Source organism: Anoplolepis gracilipes, chromosome 16, assembly GCF_047496725.1.
Source record: "Anoplolepis gracilipes chromosome 16, ASM4749672v1, whole genome shotgun sequence".
Lineage (NCBI taxonomy): Eukaryota > Metazoa > Arthropoda > Insecta > Hymenoptera > Formicidae > Anoplolepis > Anoplolepis gracilipes.
The window spans coordinates 8,011,975-8,028,288 of record NC_132985.1 but is presented as its reverse complement, the minus strand read 5'-3'; the positions used below and the strand labels follow the sequence as shown (position 1 = coordinate 8,028,288).

Here is a 16,314-nt window from a genome sequence, read left to right as displayed (position 1 = left end):
GCATTCGATCTTGAGCTTTCGGAGAGACAGTGTGTTGTTCTGCTTTCGTAAAAATTCACTCGCGATTAGAAGAACGTGCGATCTTCTAACTTTTCCGTCGCTTGCGGAACGCGATTTCGAAGTTTCTCGGGCTTTTCCTGCCCATCTCTAAATAATTGTAAATAGCCAGTGACCAGTCGAAAACTAACTTTTATTAAAGACCGATACAAGGTTACTTGTAGGTCGCTTTTCCTTTCCTTACTCGCGAAATTCCGTAATCCTCCTTCCGCTCTCACTGCGCTCTCGCACAGATACGTTTCGGAACTATATGCTCGTGTGTATATATGCGTCAAGGGCGGTCAAGTGTGTTTACACCATTCTCCAGAAACGCAGCAAGGTCGTACAAAAGATCCTTTTCGTTTAACACATATGTGTATTAAATGAGTTAGGGACAAGTTGTTTTCTTTTCTTTCTAAAAAGTCTATCCGTCTTTCTCTTTTCGCCTCTAGCAGCCTCTCTTTTCGAAGATGCATTCATTTCCGCAACAACGGGATCCTCAAATTATAAAAGTTCTAGGTCGGTACCTTCATTGCTTATATCACACAAAAAATCTATTTCATCACGAATTTCGAAAAACAGTTTTAGTAATCTTGTACGAGTCTTTGGCAAACCAATTTTACAATTTAGCAAAAACTGCACTACAGAAGTCACAGCGCCATCGAAGGCGTCGGAGCGTCCTCTCCCCTTTATCCGTGTTAAGTCTAATTCTGTATTACTGCGTCTCAGAGTGTTCTATAGTAAAAAATTATAACAATATAATGCACCCAAAGTTTAGTTCAAATTAGTGCAAATCGGGCACATATTGCCACATATACAGGGTGTCTCAGAACAACCTTCCGTAAAATGACGTATTTCTGACACAATTCTAAGACAATTTTTCCTTTATCAAAATTTGATTTGAAGCGTAGTTTTTGTGTTATAAGCAAAAATAGTTAGCAAATCACGCGTCGAGTATAAGTAGTAATGGGGCAGGTATGGCCCGTCAAAACAAACCCCCACCATCGCGCCCTCGGGTACCGCGGAGGGTGTCTGGTGTTTTCCCCCACCACCACCAAGACTGACAGGAAAAAAAAATGGTGGTTGGAGGGGGAAGGGTTCGCGCTCAGGTAAGAAAAATTTTCTGGTTTTCTCGGGACTTGAACCTGGATCCTTCGTATTGCTGATCCTGGTTCTGGTGTGCTGAGCTAAATAAGAACTTATTAGAGTAAAGGTTAGATAAGGTATTTATGTTACGTAGTGGAACAGGTATGGCTCTAGGGCCGATATCGGTTATGGTGCTGGTGGTGGGACGGAAAAGCGCTTTGGCGTTCTGCACGTGGGGCAGGTATGGCCTGTCAAAACAAATGACGTCACATGGTAGTTGACCATGTATAACGTCATGCCTGTGAAAATGAAAAAAAAAATAATAACACAGGAACGTGCAGGTTCTGTCAAACGCGATGGTATGACGCAACGAAAGAAATAGTATTGTATTATCGGTGTCTTATATTACGATGAGCGCCTATTGTTGAAAGAGGTTGCGGAACATCCTCTTTCAACAATAAAAGTAACCGAACTACTTATATGTAAAATGGGAAAGAGGAGTGGGTGAAAGAAATTGACAATAGATTTAAATGTACAAATATGTAACGTTTATATTTAAAATTTTTTACAAAATCAAAATTATTCAAGAAGTTTTTACAAAATGAATAATTGAAGAAAATATTCCTGGGATAATGATTATAATTTTCGTTTTGTTACTATCATATGTACAATTTGATTGAGGTAAAGCGAGATTATTTCTAAAAATGTTATTTCAAAGTATATATCGAGAAATCATAAATCTTTTAGCTGAATACGAACGTTACGTTCTATTTCCTTGCTATTACTCTTGATCAGAAGTTTTATAATACTGCTATTAATGTTACTATTGATAGGAAGATGTATCTCTATTTCGTTTATTAGATATCGCGCACATTCATTTACACTGTTCGAAATTAAATTTAGTTGATTCAAACGAGCGTTTACACATCCAACTATATTTTCCAGTCCCAGAAAGGTTGCTCTCTGCATTACTATCGCAACGCTGTAAGTTTTCCGTTTCTTCGGTGTAAGTCCGTTTGCGTTCCTATCCTCGATGTTTTCGGAAGGAAGATCTTGCACGTTTTCGCGATACGCTACTAGCACAGCTCTAGCACCATATGCGATAGTAAAATTTATAATTATTTTGTCGATGATAATCGTACTCTGTTTAATTTTATCACCGTTTAAGTACAAAGACATCTGTTCCATGTTTTCTTGAAATTTCTGCCACGATTTCATATCGAAGCAAATTCCTTCAGCGCTATGAGATGATAATTTAACAATCGGTAGAAAATCCAGTTCCTCTTCATCCGACGCCATAAGGCCCAAATGAATTTTCTTCGTACAGGATGAATTCAGGCCATATGTTGTAGATAACAACATACGTTGCAGTTCGATTTTTCCCACGAAATTGCATTCTGACTTAGAAGCGCTGACTGAATACAAGGATTTCTTGAAATTTGAAATTTCCTTACGATTGTCCATGATAGCTGCTTCTGCGTAGAAAATCGAAGTTCGAATAATCACGCACAGAATACAAACGAAAACAACGAACTTTTACAGTTGAACTTGCTAGTTCGGATGGCAGGAAACGAACTTAATTTTCCCCAATACTTAAATTAGAAAGATGAAATAGAAAAGTGGTGGGGGAAATGCGCGCGCAGAATAATAAAAAATTATGTGTATGGAATTTTAAATCAATTTAAAAAATAGATTATAAAAATGTACGTTACCCTCCATAGCTTGCCTGTGTCGCGTCTAAAGTTCAGAGAATAATATTTTCATAACGTAGTTTTACAAAAATCAAGAAAAATATAATAAAAGAAAATTTTTCATATATATATATATATAAAATTGTATTCAATATAAATTTAGAGAAAGAATTTCTAAAAAGTGTCAAGAAAAAAAACAAAACCTTGCGTCACATATAAAAGTTATAAAAAAAAAGATATTTATTTATTGCTTGTTGGTTTTCCCGAAATTTTTTTCACGACATATTTCTTATAACGTGCCGCCGGGAAAATAAAGAAAATAATAAAGATTATTTCGCGTAACAAAAAAAAAAAAAAAAAAAAAAAAAGGAATAAGCGTTTATTGCTTGTTGGTTTTTCCGAAATTTTTTTCACGATATATTTCTTATAAATAGTCGGCGAGAAAATAAAGAAAATAATAAAGATTACCGAAATTTTTTCACGACATATTTCTTATAACGAGCCGCCGCGGAAATAAAGAAAATAATAAAGATTACTTTACGTAACAAAAAAGGAATATTCGTTTATTATCGTACGTAACAAGAAAAGAAATGTAAACGTGGGAAATAGATTATTTCCAAAACTTTCTTTGAACTTACCGTTAATCCACCATAAAAGAAGAAAATATAATAATAAAACATTCTTTCGAAAGTTTTGCATTGTATTGTCCTATCGCATTTTGTTTAACAATCCGACCAATGCAAAATCAAAGAATTTTCCCCTCTTCCTAAAGAGGCGTTTTCTTTAAAATGTATAAATATGGTTCTCCGTATTGGAAAAAGTACATTTTAAGTTCCGAATTTGAATTTTATCCATCACGCGAGTTACAGTGCAAATAATTAATTATCATGTCGAATCTTAAAAACGTTGTAGAAATTTGCCTTTCACTGGCACAGAGTTTATGCGGCCAGAAATTTGACAAATTGTTATCGGGATTAACAAGCGACGACGAAAAAAATTATAGCGTCTTCGGAAAATTCGCTGGCGAGTGTCCTAGCGTGGTGCTCGCGGTATTATTCCGCCTAGGGCATTTTTGCAATTTTCGCGAACTTTTGAATATCGTCGGAGAAGTTATCGAATCGCGGATCTGTTTTGATGAAAAAGAGAGCGATGCTGATGGGCACATAGAATTTCTTCGGCTGCATTTTCATCGATTTCTCCAGAATTCGAATGGTAAGTTTTTATTTTTACTTTTATCGGGTTTAAAATTATAAAAATATGTTATTTAAATCAAACAATTTTTAGACTCAACGCGCCCGATCGCGATCGCGAGAGTTGAAGGAAATCGTCACCCTCGAATAAACGAAGATCGAACCGGTAAATTAAGTTTACGCAGGAGACGTCAAGCAGACACGTCGCCAGAGGCGGGACCTTCACGTAAGTTTTAACACATATTTTATAGCGTTGATGAAAAACAAAATATTATTTTTCAAATTTTAAAATACCGTACATTTCAGGACGGGCTCGCATAGTGTTAACTGCAGAACCTCCTGTTATCGATTTAACAGAGGGGGAAGAGAATGACACAGAGGAACCGCTTTCATAAATAATAACGTAACAATTTTACATTATTAACAAAATTTAAACGTAAGAAAGAAATATTTTACAAAATATTTCATAAAAATAATTTAATTATTCTTATTTTTCACAGTACAGATCGGGGGTGGAAGAAGCGGCGAAATACAACGTCAACAAGATCAACATCAACAAGTACGCGTAAGAGAAGAAGAAAATCACTCGCATGCAGATGAGGAAATACTTAACGCTGTGGAAAACGAGCCCGATAAAAGAGAAAAGGAGGGTGTATATACTGGCGATCAGGTAGAAAATAATTTTAGAAGTATTGTATTATTATCAGAAAACGTGCGTCAATTTAGAAATTTCGGTATAGAGGGACGCGAAATTAGTTTTCGTATCCGACCCGCACCCGAGGGAGCTAATATATATAACTGGCTAGAGAACGCGTTTCGGGAACTTCACACATACGTAACGCGTTCGTATGTATCAGGTGATTACGTCGGGATGACTTTTGATTCCGGAAATTTTACGCGTGGACCCGCAGGTATATCGTTCCGACCATTTCGCGACTTGACTTACGAGAATATTTGGAATCTTGTTAGTTCGTTAGCGCAAAGTTGCGACGGTCATGATATAGCTCTAGCGTTTAATATCCGCGTTTCTAAAGTTACTCCTCCTCAGGGATGCGGACGTAACGCACTTACGCGGGATATTATTGTTAAGCGTTCGATTTTAATGATTTCCAATTCGGACAATTTATGTCTCCCTCGTGCGCTTGTATCCGCTCAAATTTTTAACGAGCGTGGAAATTTGCGCACGGGAGAGTTACATGAAAAATGGAACGCAGTGAGACGACAAAACTCTGTGTTACAACGCGACTTAGCGTTGCAACTTACGAGGAATGCAGGTGTCACGATTCCTGAGGAAGGAAGCGAAATTCCCACAATCGAACGCTTTCAATAATATCTCGCCGGGGATAATATTGCTATAGTGATATATAATATCGTTGCTTTTGGTCGAGGCGGTAAACCGTTGTACAACGGGATTGAATTCTTAGCCTCTCTACAGAGAGAGACAAGTACGTGCTTAAATATATTATTTCATCCGGACATAAAGCATTTCGACGTAATTTTAAATTTAAGGGCCGCCGCGGGTGGGCGAGGATACTACGTTCCGTGTAATTTAAGTTATCGCTCCGATAAGGGGGAGCATTGATGCTCTAACAAATGTCCGCGATGTAACGCGATACCGCCGTGCGAGTAAACAGATACGCCATATATTAGGTGCGATAATTGTGGACGGGGATTTTTTAATCGTGAGTGCTTGGAGCGTCATTGTGCGCGGAAATCATACGATGGAAAATCGCAAAAAAGCGTTTGCGAAATTGTACGATCTTGTAATGATTGCGGCCGGTTAATTCAAAGAAATAAACAACACGAATGCGACATGGCTTATTGTGCCGTGTGTCATTCTTTACAATCGCTGAACCATCTTTGTTATATGTTACTTATTCGGCGCGGCGATAATTTCAATCCTTATTGTGCGGAATTTATCGAAGAGAATGGGGAGCAACAACAACGGAGGAACGGTGGCGAAAATAATTGTATATCCGCACGTAAAAAAAGCCGTGTAGCATTCGTGTTTTACGACTTTGAGACGAGGCAAGACAAAACGCTCCACGGTACCACGAATGTAAAAATTCACGTGCTTACGCTCTGTGTCGCTCATCAAATTTGCGAGTCATGCGCGGAAATAAATGAAACCTCGGTGCGATGTCGTTGGTGCGGGATTCGGGAATATATATTTCATCGTAATCCCGTATAGGAATTTTGTAACACGTCCGACAAAATATTTTAAACAAATAATTTGTATCGCACATAACGCTAAATCGTTTGATGCTCAATTTATTTTACATCATATCGTGGAAAACCGTATCTCGTTAGAGCCGCGAGTAATTTTAAACGGAACGAAAGTAGTTGTATTAACGGTGGGACGTACAAAATTTATCGATAGTGTTAATTATATGCCAATGCGTTTATTCGAATTATCTAAGACTTTTGGTCTGACGGATATTTCGAATAAAGGTATTTTTCCTCACTTATTTAATACTATCGATAATCAATCTTATGTCGGTCCACTGCCCGATGTACAATATTATTCACCTGATTCCATGCAGGTGAAAGAACGCGAAAAATTTTTGGCATGGCACTCAGAGATGACGCGTGCAAAGAGAGATAGGTGTTATTCCTGCGGGTGGTTACAGACGTGTAAATATTCAGTCGCGCAAAGCTCTACAGTGGTTAGTGTGGAAGGAGCGTGAGCTCGGTCATCGCATTATCCACGCAGGGCGAAGCAGGGAATATCGTTTACCCGATGGCACGCTTGTCGATGGGTACTACGAGTCTGTGGAAAACGGAGTAATGCAATATTACGTGTTACAGTTTCACGGATGTTTCTGGCATGGTTGTCCGAGATGTTTTCGAGTCAATCGCGATAACCGCTTTCGTCAGATCATACCGATACAAACGATTTACGTTATGAGCATACCGTCGCAACGACATCGCGTCTTTGAACACGGGAATACAGGGTGATAGAGAAATGGGAGTGCGACTTTGATCACGATATAAATGAAAATGTTGAGATGCGTGAATATTTACATCATCAAATGTTAGACAACGAATCGCTCGATCCTCGACACTCCTTCTACGAAGAGCGCACGGAAAATATTGTGACGCGCTACGAGATTACGGGAACGGAGAAGATACGATACGTTGATGTATGTTCACTGTACCCGTATGTGTTGAAAACCGGTGTTTTTCCAATCGAGCATCCAACGGTATACGTAGGCGAGGAATGCGCGGAATTAATCGAAATATCACCGAGATATAATTTCGACTCGGTCGAAGGAATTGTTCGTTGCAGAGTACTCCCTTCCCGCAATCTTTTTCACCCTGTATTACCCTATCGCGTGCAGGGTAAATTATTATTCGCATTGTGTCGTGCTTGTTGCGAAACATTTTCTCAATCCGCGTGCGCTCATGAACCTTCCGAACGCGAATTCGAAGGTACATGGATATCGTGCGAATTAAAGAAAGCTATGGAGAAAGGTTATTTTGTGACAGAGGTTAGTGAGATTTGACAGTATAATGTCACTCGTTATAATCACACCACGCGCCAGGGAGGTCTATTCGCCGAATATATAAACACATTTTTACAATTAAAGCAGGAGGCTAGTGGTTGGCCGAGCGAATGCAAGGATGACGATGCTAAAGAGCGATATCTTTGTGAGTACGAGGAAACAGAAGGTATTGCTCTTGAGAAAAATAACATCGTACATAACCCCGGTTTACGTTCGGTCGCAAAACTAGCGTTAAATTCTTTTTGGGGAAAATTTGGTCAACGCGAAAACTTGCCACATACTAACATCGTTAAAACGCAGCAGAAATTAATGAGCCTACTCACTAGCCCGCAACATGAAATAACCGATATATTGCTCGTAAACGACGAGGTAATATATGTTCCGTCACGAATGCGACAAGAAACAATCGTACCATCGCCTCTTACTAATGTAGTAATAGCAGCTTACACAACGGCACAAGCAAGATTAAAATTATACGGATATTTAGAAAAATTAGAAAGCCGCGTTTTGTATTATGATACCGATTCATGTATATACGTGAGTACCGGCGATCCTCAGGAATACGAACCGCGTACGGGTAATTTTTTAGGCGATATGACGGATGAACTCGCAAACTACGGCGAGGGTAGCTATATAGAATCGTTCGTATCCGGTGGACCGAAATTTTACGCGTATGTGGTTCGTACACCCGATGGACTCATTCGCGAAGTTTGTAAAGTAAAGGGTATAACCCTGAATTTTGAAAACTCGCGTTTAGTTAATTTTATTAGCATTAGAGAATTATTATTACAAAGACAAAGAGAGGAACAGGCAGAGGAACAAATAGAAGAAACAACCCCTGAATCGAGGATAAATCTTCGGTTTAAAGCCATTCGGCGCACAGTGTTTCATGATATAATTATTCGAAATTTTACGCGTGATGAAACAAAAAGATGTGCGCCTGTGCTATTAAAACGAAGATTTATAAAAACAAAACGATATTCTCTACCGTACGGGTATTTATCAGAAACTTGATAGATATTAGCATACTTTTTTGTTCACTCCTCTAACTTTGCGTGTAAAAATATAGAATTGCGCACGTTTTCCGCCCACCCTGCGTAAAACATAAATATTGTCAAAATGTAAAGTTTTGTAAAATAAAATTTTAGTTTTAAATATAGCTGTAATTTTTTTTATAACAAAATGTAAATCTTAGTTTAGTTGAAAAATGTAAATATAGCTAATAAGAAAAATGCTATGTAAATGCATATATAAAAATAAAAATTCATTTTTAATAAAAATACTGCTCCTATTTCCTTCCAACTTTTTATATTTTTTAGTTTTATTAATTTAGTTTTTAAGTGGTATATTTTTTATTTAGTAAAACAATAATTTTTTTAAAAATTGCGCGTACGCTCAATCCCTTGTTATCGCGAGCATATATATGCTGGTGAGAGTATTTTTACTAAAGATACAGCTTATCACCGCGTCATTACGCTCACCGAGATATTCGCTTGCGCGAGCACGCGACCGCCGCGGGTGGAGGACCCCGAAGCGTTGATAAGCTTATTCCTCTGCATTCCAACGTTTAATTAAAAATTTATCGCGCATGCGCATTTTTAATAAGCTTATTATTATTTGTAAGGGTGACGCTGAACTTATTTCATTTATGAATTTGTGTGTAAATGCGCAATCGCTCATTTTGCAAAATGGATGTACGTTGGAAACATCTTTGGACGTCGATCGTCTGCGGTTCTACGGGATGCGGAAAAACGATTTTCGTGGAAACTTTCTTTCGAAGTTTATCAATCATGTCCGATGTACGATTCAAGAGAATTTTATTTTATTACGCCGAGTGGCAAGATGCGTATCAGCGCTTACAACACGCTGTGAGTGAAAGAGAAGTAGAAGAGAAAAGCGCGCGAAGAAGCGGATACTTTAGCGGTAATAATACTTTGAGAAACGCGAAAAAAAATATAATCGAATTTCGAGAGGGATTGCCGCGCCCGGAAGATTATTCCAACGATCCGCTTTCTCCGAAATTGGTAATAATCGACGATCTTCTGAGAGAATCATCATCGTGCGATGCTATCGTGGATCTGTTTACGAAAGGAAGCCATCATAAGAATCTCAGTGTTATTCTTATCTCACAAAATCTGTTCCATCAGGGGCGTGGACAGCGTGACATATCTCTCAACGCGAATTATATAGTTGTTTTCAAAAATTCGCGTGATCGTGCCCAAATTCGTCATTTAACACATCAAGTATATCCCGACGACCCAAAGTTTATGGAAGAAGCATACTACAACGCAACCTCGAGACCGCATGGGTATTTATTGCTTGATTTAAAACAATCGACTACAGACGAATATTGATTTCGGACGTGTATCTTTCCCGACGATTCGCTGCATTACGTCTACGTACCTCGTAGATCGAGCAATAGAGGAGAGGGTATATAAAAGGAAGGTGATTACATACGCATCTTGCCAGTTGCGCTATTACATCGTAATGGTAAAAGAAAATAAATATCCTTTGTCACGTCGCGGAATTCGTCGGACGGAGCAATAAAAACTGCTAGACGATCAATCGGCGAGCGAAACGCATGTCTTTTGAAAACTTTGTGCTATCTGAAAAAAAATCAAAGAGTGTCTTTCTTACGTACTGCAGATAATAAACTAATAAAGTGCATACAAAAGTGCGCTTATAATACGCTCAAAAGAAACGTACCGCTTGGAAGTAACGAAAAAAGACGATTAGCCAAGCATAAAACCATCCTACGACGCGTCGCGACAAAACGAGATAATTGGAGAGGTAGAAGAAAGCTACTGGTACAACGGGGAGGATTCTTACCCTATCTTATTGCTCCTTTACTCGAGGTTATATTATCACGGATTATCGGGAAATGAAAAATTATACAACTTTTTATATCAGTTTTGTTCAGAATAAAAAGTAAAGCATTAACGATTACGATATTTGAATAATGGAAAGAGCTAAAAAAATGGTTTTAATTTCTACGGAAAATCTCGAGAGAATGCAGCGCATTCAACATCAACATCATCCGGAAATAGCACCCAGCGCATCATCGTCGGATAATTCGATAAAAAAAAAAATCTGGAAAATGTTAACGAAAATAATAATACGGTGCAGACGCCTGGAACTACTTTATCGCGACTCGATACTGAGATGTGCCGTATTCTTAATCTCGCGACTCCCCGCGACGAGGGGGAAAGATGGAAAATGTATAAGGAAGTACTTCAACGTTATCTTCACTTTGTTCAAGCTGCGAGAAAACGTTTACGCAAAAATAATGGCGAGGTAGATGAAGAGCAGAACGAAGACATGAAAGATTTGTATAATGACGATAACGGTGAACTTTTGGAAACGCAAAATTTAATTAGCAGTGACGGTAACATTAGCGGTAGTAATGCTAGTAGCAGTTTCGGGAAAAACGCGCTCAATCGATGGAAATGATAAAACAAATAGTCGTCTCCGTGCCGAAATCTTATCGTGACAAAGCACGCGCTCTATTGAAATATTTGGTAGACACCCCGGAGTCTAAGATTAGCTGGGATAGACGCGGAGTTGTGACTATAGACGGTATAGTCGTAACGGGATCGAATATCTCGGATCTCATAAACGACGCGATACGGGAAAGAAAAATCGTAAAAGCAACCGGAAGAATTCAGTTTGCTCGATTACTGCATGATATAAACATGCCTTCCAATCTCATAGGTAATCGCGATTTGTTACGAGTTCATCGTATTAAAAATCCTCGCGGGAACTCCACTCCGAAGAAAACTCTGCGCTCAAAATCATACATTCGTAAATTAAACGAGTCCGACGCAGACACGATATTTGTATCCGCCGGCGAAGACAGCACCGATGAAACATTAACACGATAACGAAGATTCTCCGTCGAAAGGGAAAAAACGTTTACTCAATTGGATGAGACTCTAATGTCGGAATTCGAAAAACTGTATTACGATCCCTCGCACTACGTAGGATATTCCGCGGTGGACAATTTAACGCGAACCGTTAAACCGAATCTTAGTCGCAACAATGTTCTTGACTTAAATCGCAAGACGCGTACACGCTGCATCGACCGGTACGACGAAAATTTCCGCGTTTACATTATAACATGACAAATATCGACATTTGTGGGAAGCTGATTTGATTGATCTCCGTAATCTCAAGAGCTATAATGACGGTTATTCCTATTTACTCGTAGTAATCGATGTGCTTAGTAAACTTGTATGGGTTGAACCTTTACGTGACAAAACAGGTACTGTGTAATACGAGCTTTTGAGCGTATATACTCGAGAAGCAATGGTCGTCTACCGGTTTGCCTACAGACCGACAAAGCTAAAGAATTTATCGCGCGTCCTGTACAAAAATTCTTAAAAGAAAAAGACATTCGCTTTCGCGTAACTCGCAATCCTGATATTAAAGCAGCTATAGTGGAGCGTTTTAATAAAACACTCAAGGAACGTATGTGGCGTTATTTTAGGCATAAAAATACACGACGTTACATAAATGTTTTGCAGGATATTGTTCACGCTTATAATCACACGCGTCATTCCAGTATCAAAATGCAACCTGTGGTCGTTACGCGGGAAAATGCCCGCATCGCGCGCGAAAATATAACTCTTCGTTGGAAAAACGAGAAATGCGAAAAACAAAAGGCTAAATATCGCGTTGGCGAACTCGTGCGGATCAGTAGAGCAAAAGTCACCTTCGAGAAAGGATACGAGGCGAAGTGGAGTGAGGAGATATTTCGAATTCATCGGGTTTTTGATTGGCGAAAACCGCGAGTGTACGAACTAAGTGACTTAGCCGGCGAGGTCATAGATGGTATTTTTTACGAGCAAGAATTAGCCCTAGTCGAGAAAAATTTACAGGAGGAAGAATTTATCGTCGATCGCGTGATAAAGAGCAGAGGACGTGGTGATAATAAACAGCTGTTAGTTAGCTGGCGTGGTTATCCTAGCAAGTTCGATAGTTGGATTCCCGCTTTAAGTTTAACAAATCTTTGAAATGAGGGAGGACCAATTTCTACTGGTTCTTCCGAGCAATAGCAGTATGCGTTATTTTCCGGACAATACTACCTCGTCATTTATTACGGAATTGCCTCAATCGATACAGTTACACGGCGAATGGGAAATCGCGCTCAGCGAAATTCAATTTCCCAATATTTTTTTTCATATACAACACGGTGAGAATATACTCACATTCGCCGATGTTGACATTCGAGGTAACGAGGAAAAAGATTCTGTGATAACTTCGAAGGAAGACGAAATACGGGCTGGCATTTATAAAAATATGGACGAACTTCTCGATGCGATTAATACGACGTGTAAAGGAGTCGGTTCGCATTTTCGTCTGGATCGACGGGGGTTATCCGCCGGTAGTATAGAGTTTTACCTCGAGTGTGATGAAAATAAATGCAAATTAAATCATTATGTAAACTTTTCCGATAAACTTCTACGAATACTCGGTTTAGAGGATGCACTTTATAATGCTCCTAAGTGGGAAGGACGATACTATACTATGCTTATGACGTATAATCCTGATTCAAAAAAAATCTACATCAATTTTTGTTAAACTCGGGTTTGAAAAGGGATACTTTGGATTCTTTAGTTACGAACCCAATAGTTTGGCTCGCGGTATTCCCAATAAACTATTCGTTTATTGTGATATTTGCGAACCTTACATAACAGGCGATGTGCAGTCTCCTCTTCTCCGAATAGTGTCGGTCGAGGGGCATGGTCGCGATTACGAGTACGGAACGAATCAAGTAAAACATTTCTCTTCTCTGCATTATATCCCGTTACGACGAACAAATTTCAGTAGGGTTGAAATCGATATAAGAGATCAGTTCGGAAAAAAATAGCATTCGAATCCGGAACGTCGACTGTGACGTTACACTTTAGGCGAACCCGTTAGTATTGCGAACGTCGGTGTCATAGGAAAAAAGATAAAAATTAAGTTCTCAAACGCAACATAACAGATTACTACGAGTATTACAATTTACAAAGTGGCAGAGGTGGTGGAATTCCGAGAGTTTTCGTCGGCGCACTTTATCAAGGCGGTCATGGAATCGGAAGTTTTCTAGGAGGATTATTTAGACGTATACTACTTTATCTAAGTAGAGGAGCGCGTGCAGTAGGGAAAGAAGCTTTACAAGCAGGTGTTAATATGATCGGTGATATTGAAAATAATATACCGCTAAAGGTGTCGGCCGAAAACCGTTTTAAAGAATCGCGCGACAATCTCAAGAGAAAAGCTAAAGAAAAAATAAGCAGTCTGATGAAAGGCTCGGGATATAAGACAGATGCGAAAATGCACGCAGCTCTGTTTCCTTTCGCCGGGCTTAACGCGCGTATCGTTAAATCCACGGTAAACGTCGGCGATCAAGTAAGAAAAGATTACCGAAAAAAACCAAAGCGCGGAATAAAACATTAAAAAGCAAGGGGAGAAAGAAAAATCGCAAGTCAAAGAAAAGACTTAACTCCTCCATGAAACGTCGTAAAACTTCTAGAAAGCGCACCGTATCCGACATATTTTCTTAAACGATACCACGCTAAACACAGTAGACAACGAAAATATCGGTAAAAGATATTGATAAAAATTTACGGTAAATAATCATGTCTTTTCTTCATACGCATTCGAGCGAGTGTTTAAAAAGTGAACTCGATCTTTTTTCTTTACCACTCACGCAGACTAGCATCGAAAGTTCACAATGGATCTATTACAAACCCGTCAGCTCGCTCTCGGACGACTCGCCGATAGAATTCGTCATCCTAGGCCATGGAGAAGAATATTTAGATCTCACACATACCATGCTGAGCCTTCGAGTGCGTGTGGAAACCAACGACGACCTCGCGCCGCGAACGGGAGGTACCACCGCCGCCACAGAGGTCAAAGTAGGGCCCGTAAATCATTTACTCCACTCCATCTTCAATCAGATCGACGTGTATTTCAATCAAAAGCTCGTGTCGCCTCCGAACAACGCTTACGCGTACATCGAGGCGTTGTTAAATTACTCTTCACCCGCAAAAACTACCCATCTAACCTCGAGTCTGTGGGACGCGGATACACTTGGATACATGGACGATCTATTGGAATCAAAAGGCAACGCCGCGCTCGTGAGACGAGCTCGATACATTCACGGAGAACGAGTGCTAGATCTTATAGGACATCTTCATTGCGACGTTTTCAATCAAAACAAATTTTTAATTAAGTAGAAGTACGCTTACGACTCGTATGCTCGAAAGATTCATTTTGTCTCATGGAAAGTAACAGTTTATCGAAAATTCATATATTGGATGCCAGCTTACTTGTGAGAAGAGCGAAAATAAGCGCCGGGGTGTTACTCGCACATGCTAGAATGTTGAGTAAAGTTACTGCCAAGTATCCACTTACGAGAGTCGAAGTTAAAACTTTTACGATTCATAGCGGGGTAATGGCGGAATCAATAGATAATGCAATATTAGGTCAACTACCGAAACGAATAATAGTCGGCTTCGTCAATAATAAAGCATTTAATGGTGATAGAAAATTAAATCCGTTTAATTTTAAAAATTGGGGTTTAAATTTCTTCTCGATGTATGTCGATGGTATGCAAATTCCCAATAGGCCGTTACAGCCGGTTTTCTCGGTTGAAGAACCGTTTTATGTTGAAGCTTATCAAACGCTTTTTTTGGGGACAGGTATCCATTTTTTGAATGAAGGAAATTCTATAAGCAGAGAGAATTATTTCAAGGGATATACGTTATTTGTTTTTGACCTTACACCCGATTTGTCCGCTAATTGTGCCGGCCATTGGAATCTTGTGAAACATGAAAGTTTGCGATTAGAAGTGCGATTCGAGAGAGCTCTCGCCGAGACCGTTAACTGTATTGTTTACACAGAGTTCGATAATGTGATAGAAATCGACGCGTCGCGTCAAGTCATCGTCGATTTTTCCGGCTAGTTTATCTATGCACGATTTATGCCTCGTAGTGTAATACTCGGTTAAAAATTCCCCCTCCATTTTCAAATAAGATATCGATATTGCCGTGGTTTCTAAAAACGTGTATTGTAACAAAAGAAGATTTAGTTTCATTCGAGACGTGAACGCGAGCGTTTCGTGAAGAGATTATACTTTGTCATTGCAAGCACATAAATTTTCACAATATGGACATAGTCATCGACATACAAGGCTTCCATGATGTCAACGATAAATTTACCCCAAAGGAAGTCGCCATTGTCTCGATTGACGCCCAATCGTCGGCCATTGGATTATGATGCCTCCACATCCATTTGGAGAATTATCCGCAAAAGCAAGACGAGAAAACAATTGGCTCTCGCAAAATTATCACGGTATCGAGTAGTTCGACGGTGAAACTAATCTGAAATATTTTATTTCACATTTGCGCGAAATTACAAAACGTGTGCGTTACATTTACGTTAGAGGCAACGAAAAGGCAAGCTACTTGCGGAATATACTTTCCAGAGATATAAATAATTTGGAAGATATCTCTCCGCCATTTAAAAACCTATCGTCAAAAGAAGAAGACGGACAATATTGCTCTCACCACGGATTTTGGAATCTTCCGTTGCGCATTACACAATGCTTATAAACTAAAATGTTGGATAGTCACACAAAATAATCGTGATATCGACGTTACGTTTAGTACTCAAGTTAGTTGTAGTACTGAGAAAGATTGTGAAATATACTCCGAGAACACAGACGACGAAATCGCCGAGGAAATCGAAAGCAAAGATTATGTTTTTTGTGACATGAATGAAAATATTAAATCGAGTAATGAAATAGAGAAACAAAAC

General features: G+C 39.2%; 2 protein-coding genes and 1 pseudogene across 2 annotated transcripts; 2 read left to right on the top strand and 1 right to left on the bottom strand.

Annotated features, from left to right (window-relative positions):
• Positions 1-1,752: 1,752 nt before the first annotated feature.
• LOC140674465 (uncharacterized) lies at positions 1,753-2,582 on the bottom strand. The gene has a single exon (XM_072908005.1). The coding sequence runs from the start codon at positions 2,482-2,484 to the stop codon at positions 1,855-1,857; it is 630 nt and encodes a 209-aa protein (XP_072764106.1). The 5' UTR covers positions 2,485-2,582; the 3' UTR covers positions 1,753-1,854.
• An 8,368-nt stretch (positions 2,583-10,950) lies between these two features.
• Positions 10,951-15,301, top strand: LOC140674464 (uncharacterized; annotated as a pseudogene).
• On the top strand, positions 11,445-12,521 carry LOC140674782 (uncharacterized). Its single transcript, XM_072908550.1, has 2 exons — positions 11,445-11,593; positions 11,771-12,521. Exons 1-2 carry the CDS (start codon positions 11,445-11,447, stop codon positions 12,519-12,521), a joined length of 900 nt encoding a protein of 299 aa, XP_072764651.1.
• Positions 15,302-16,314: the final 1,013 nt, after the last annotated feature.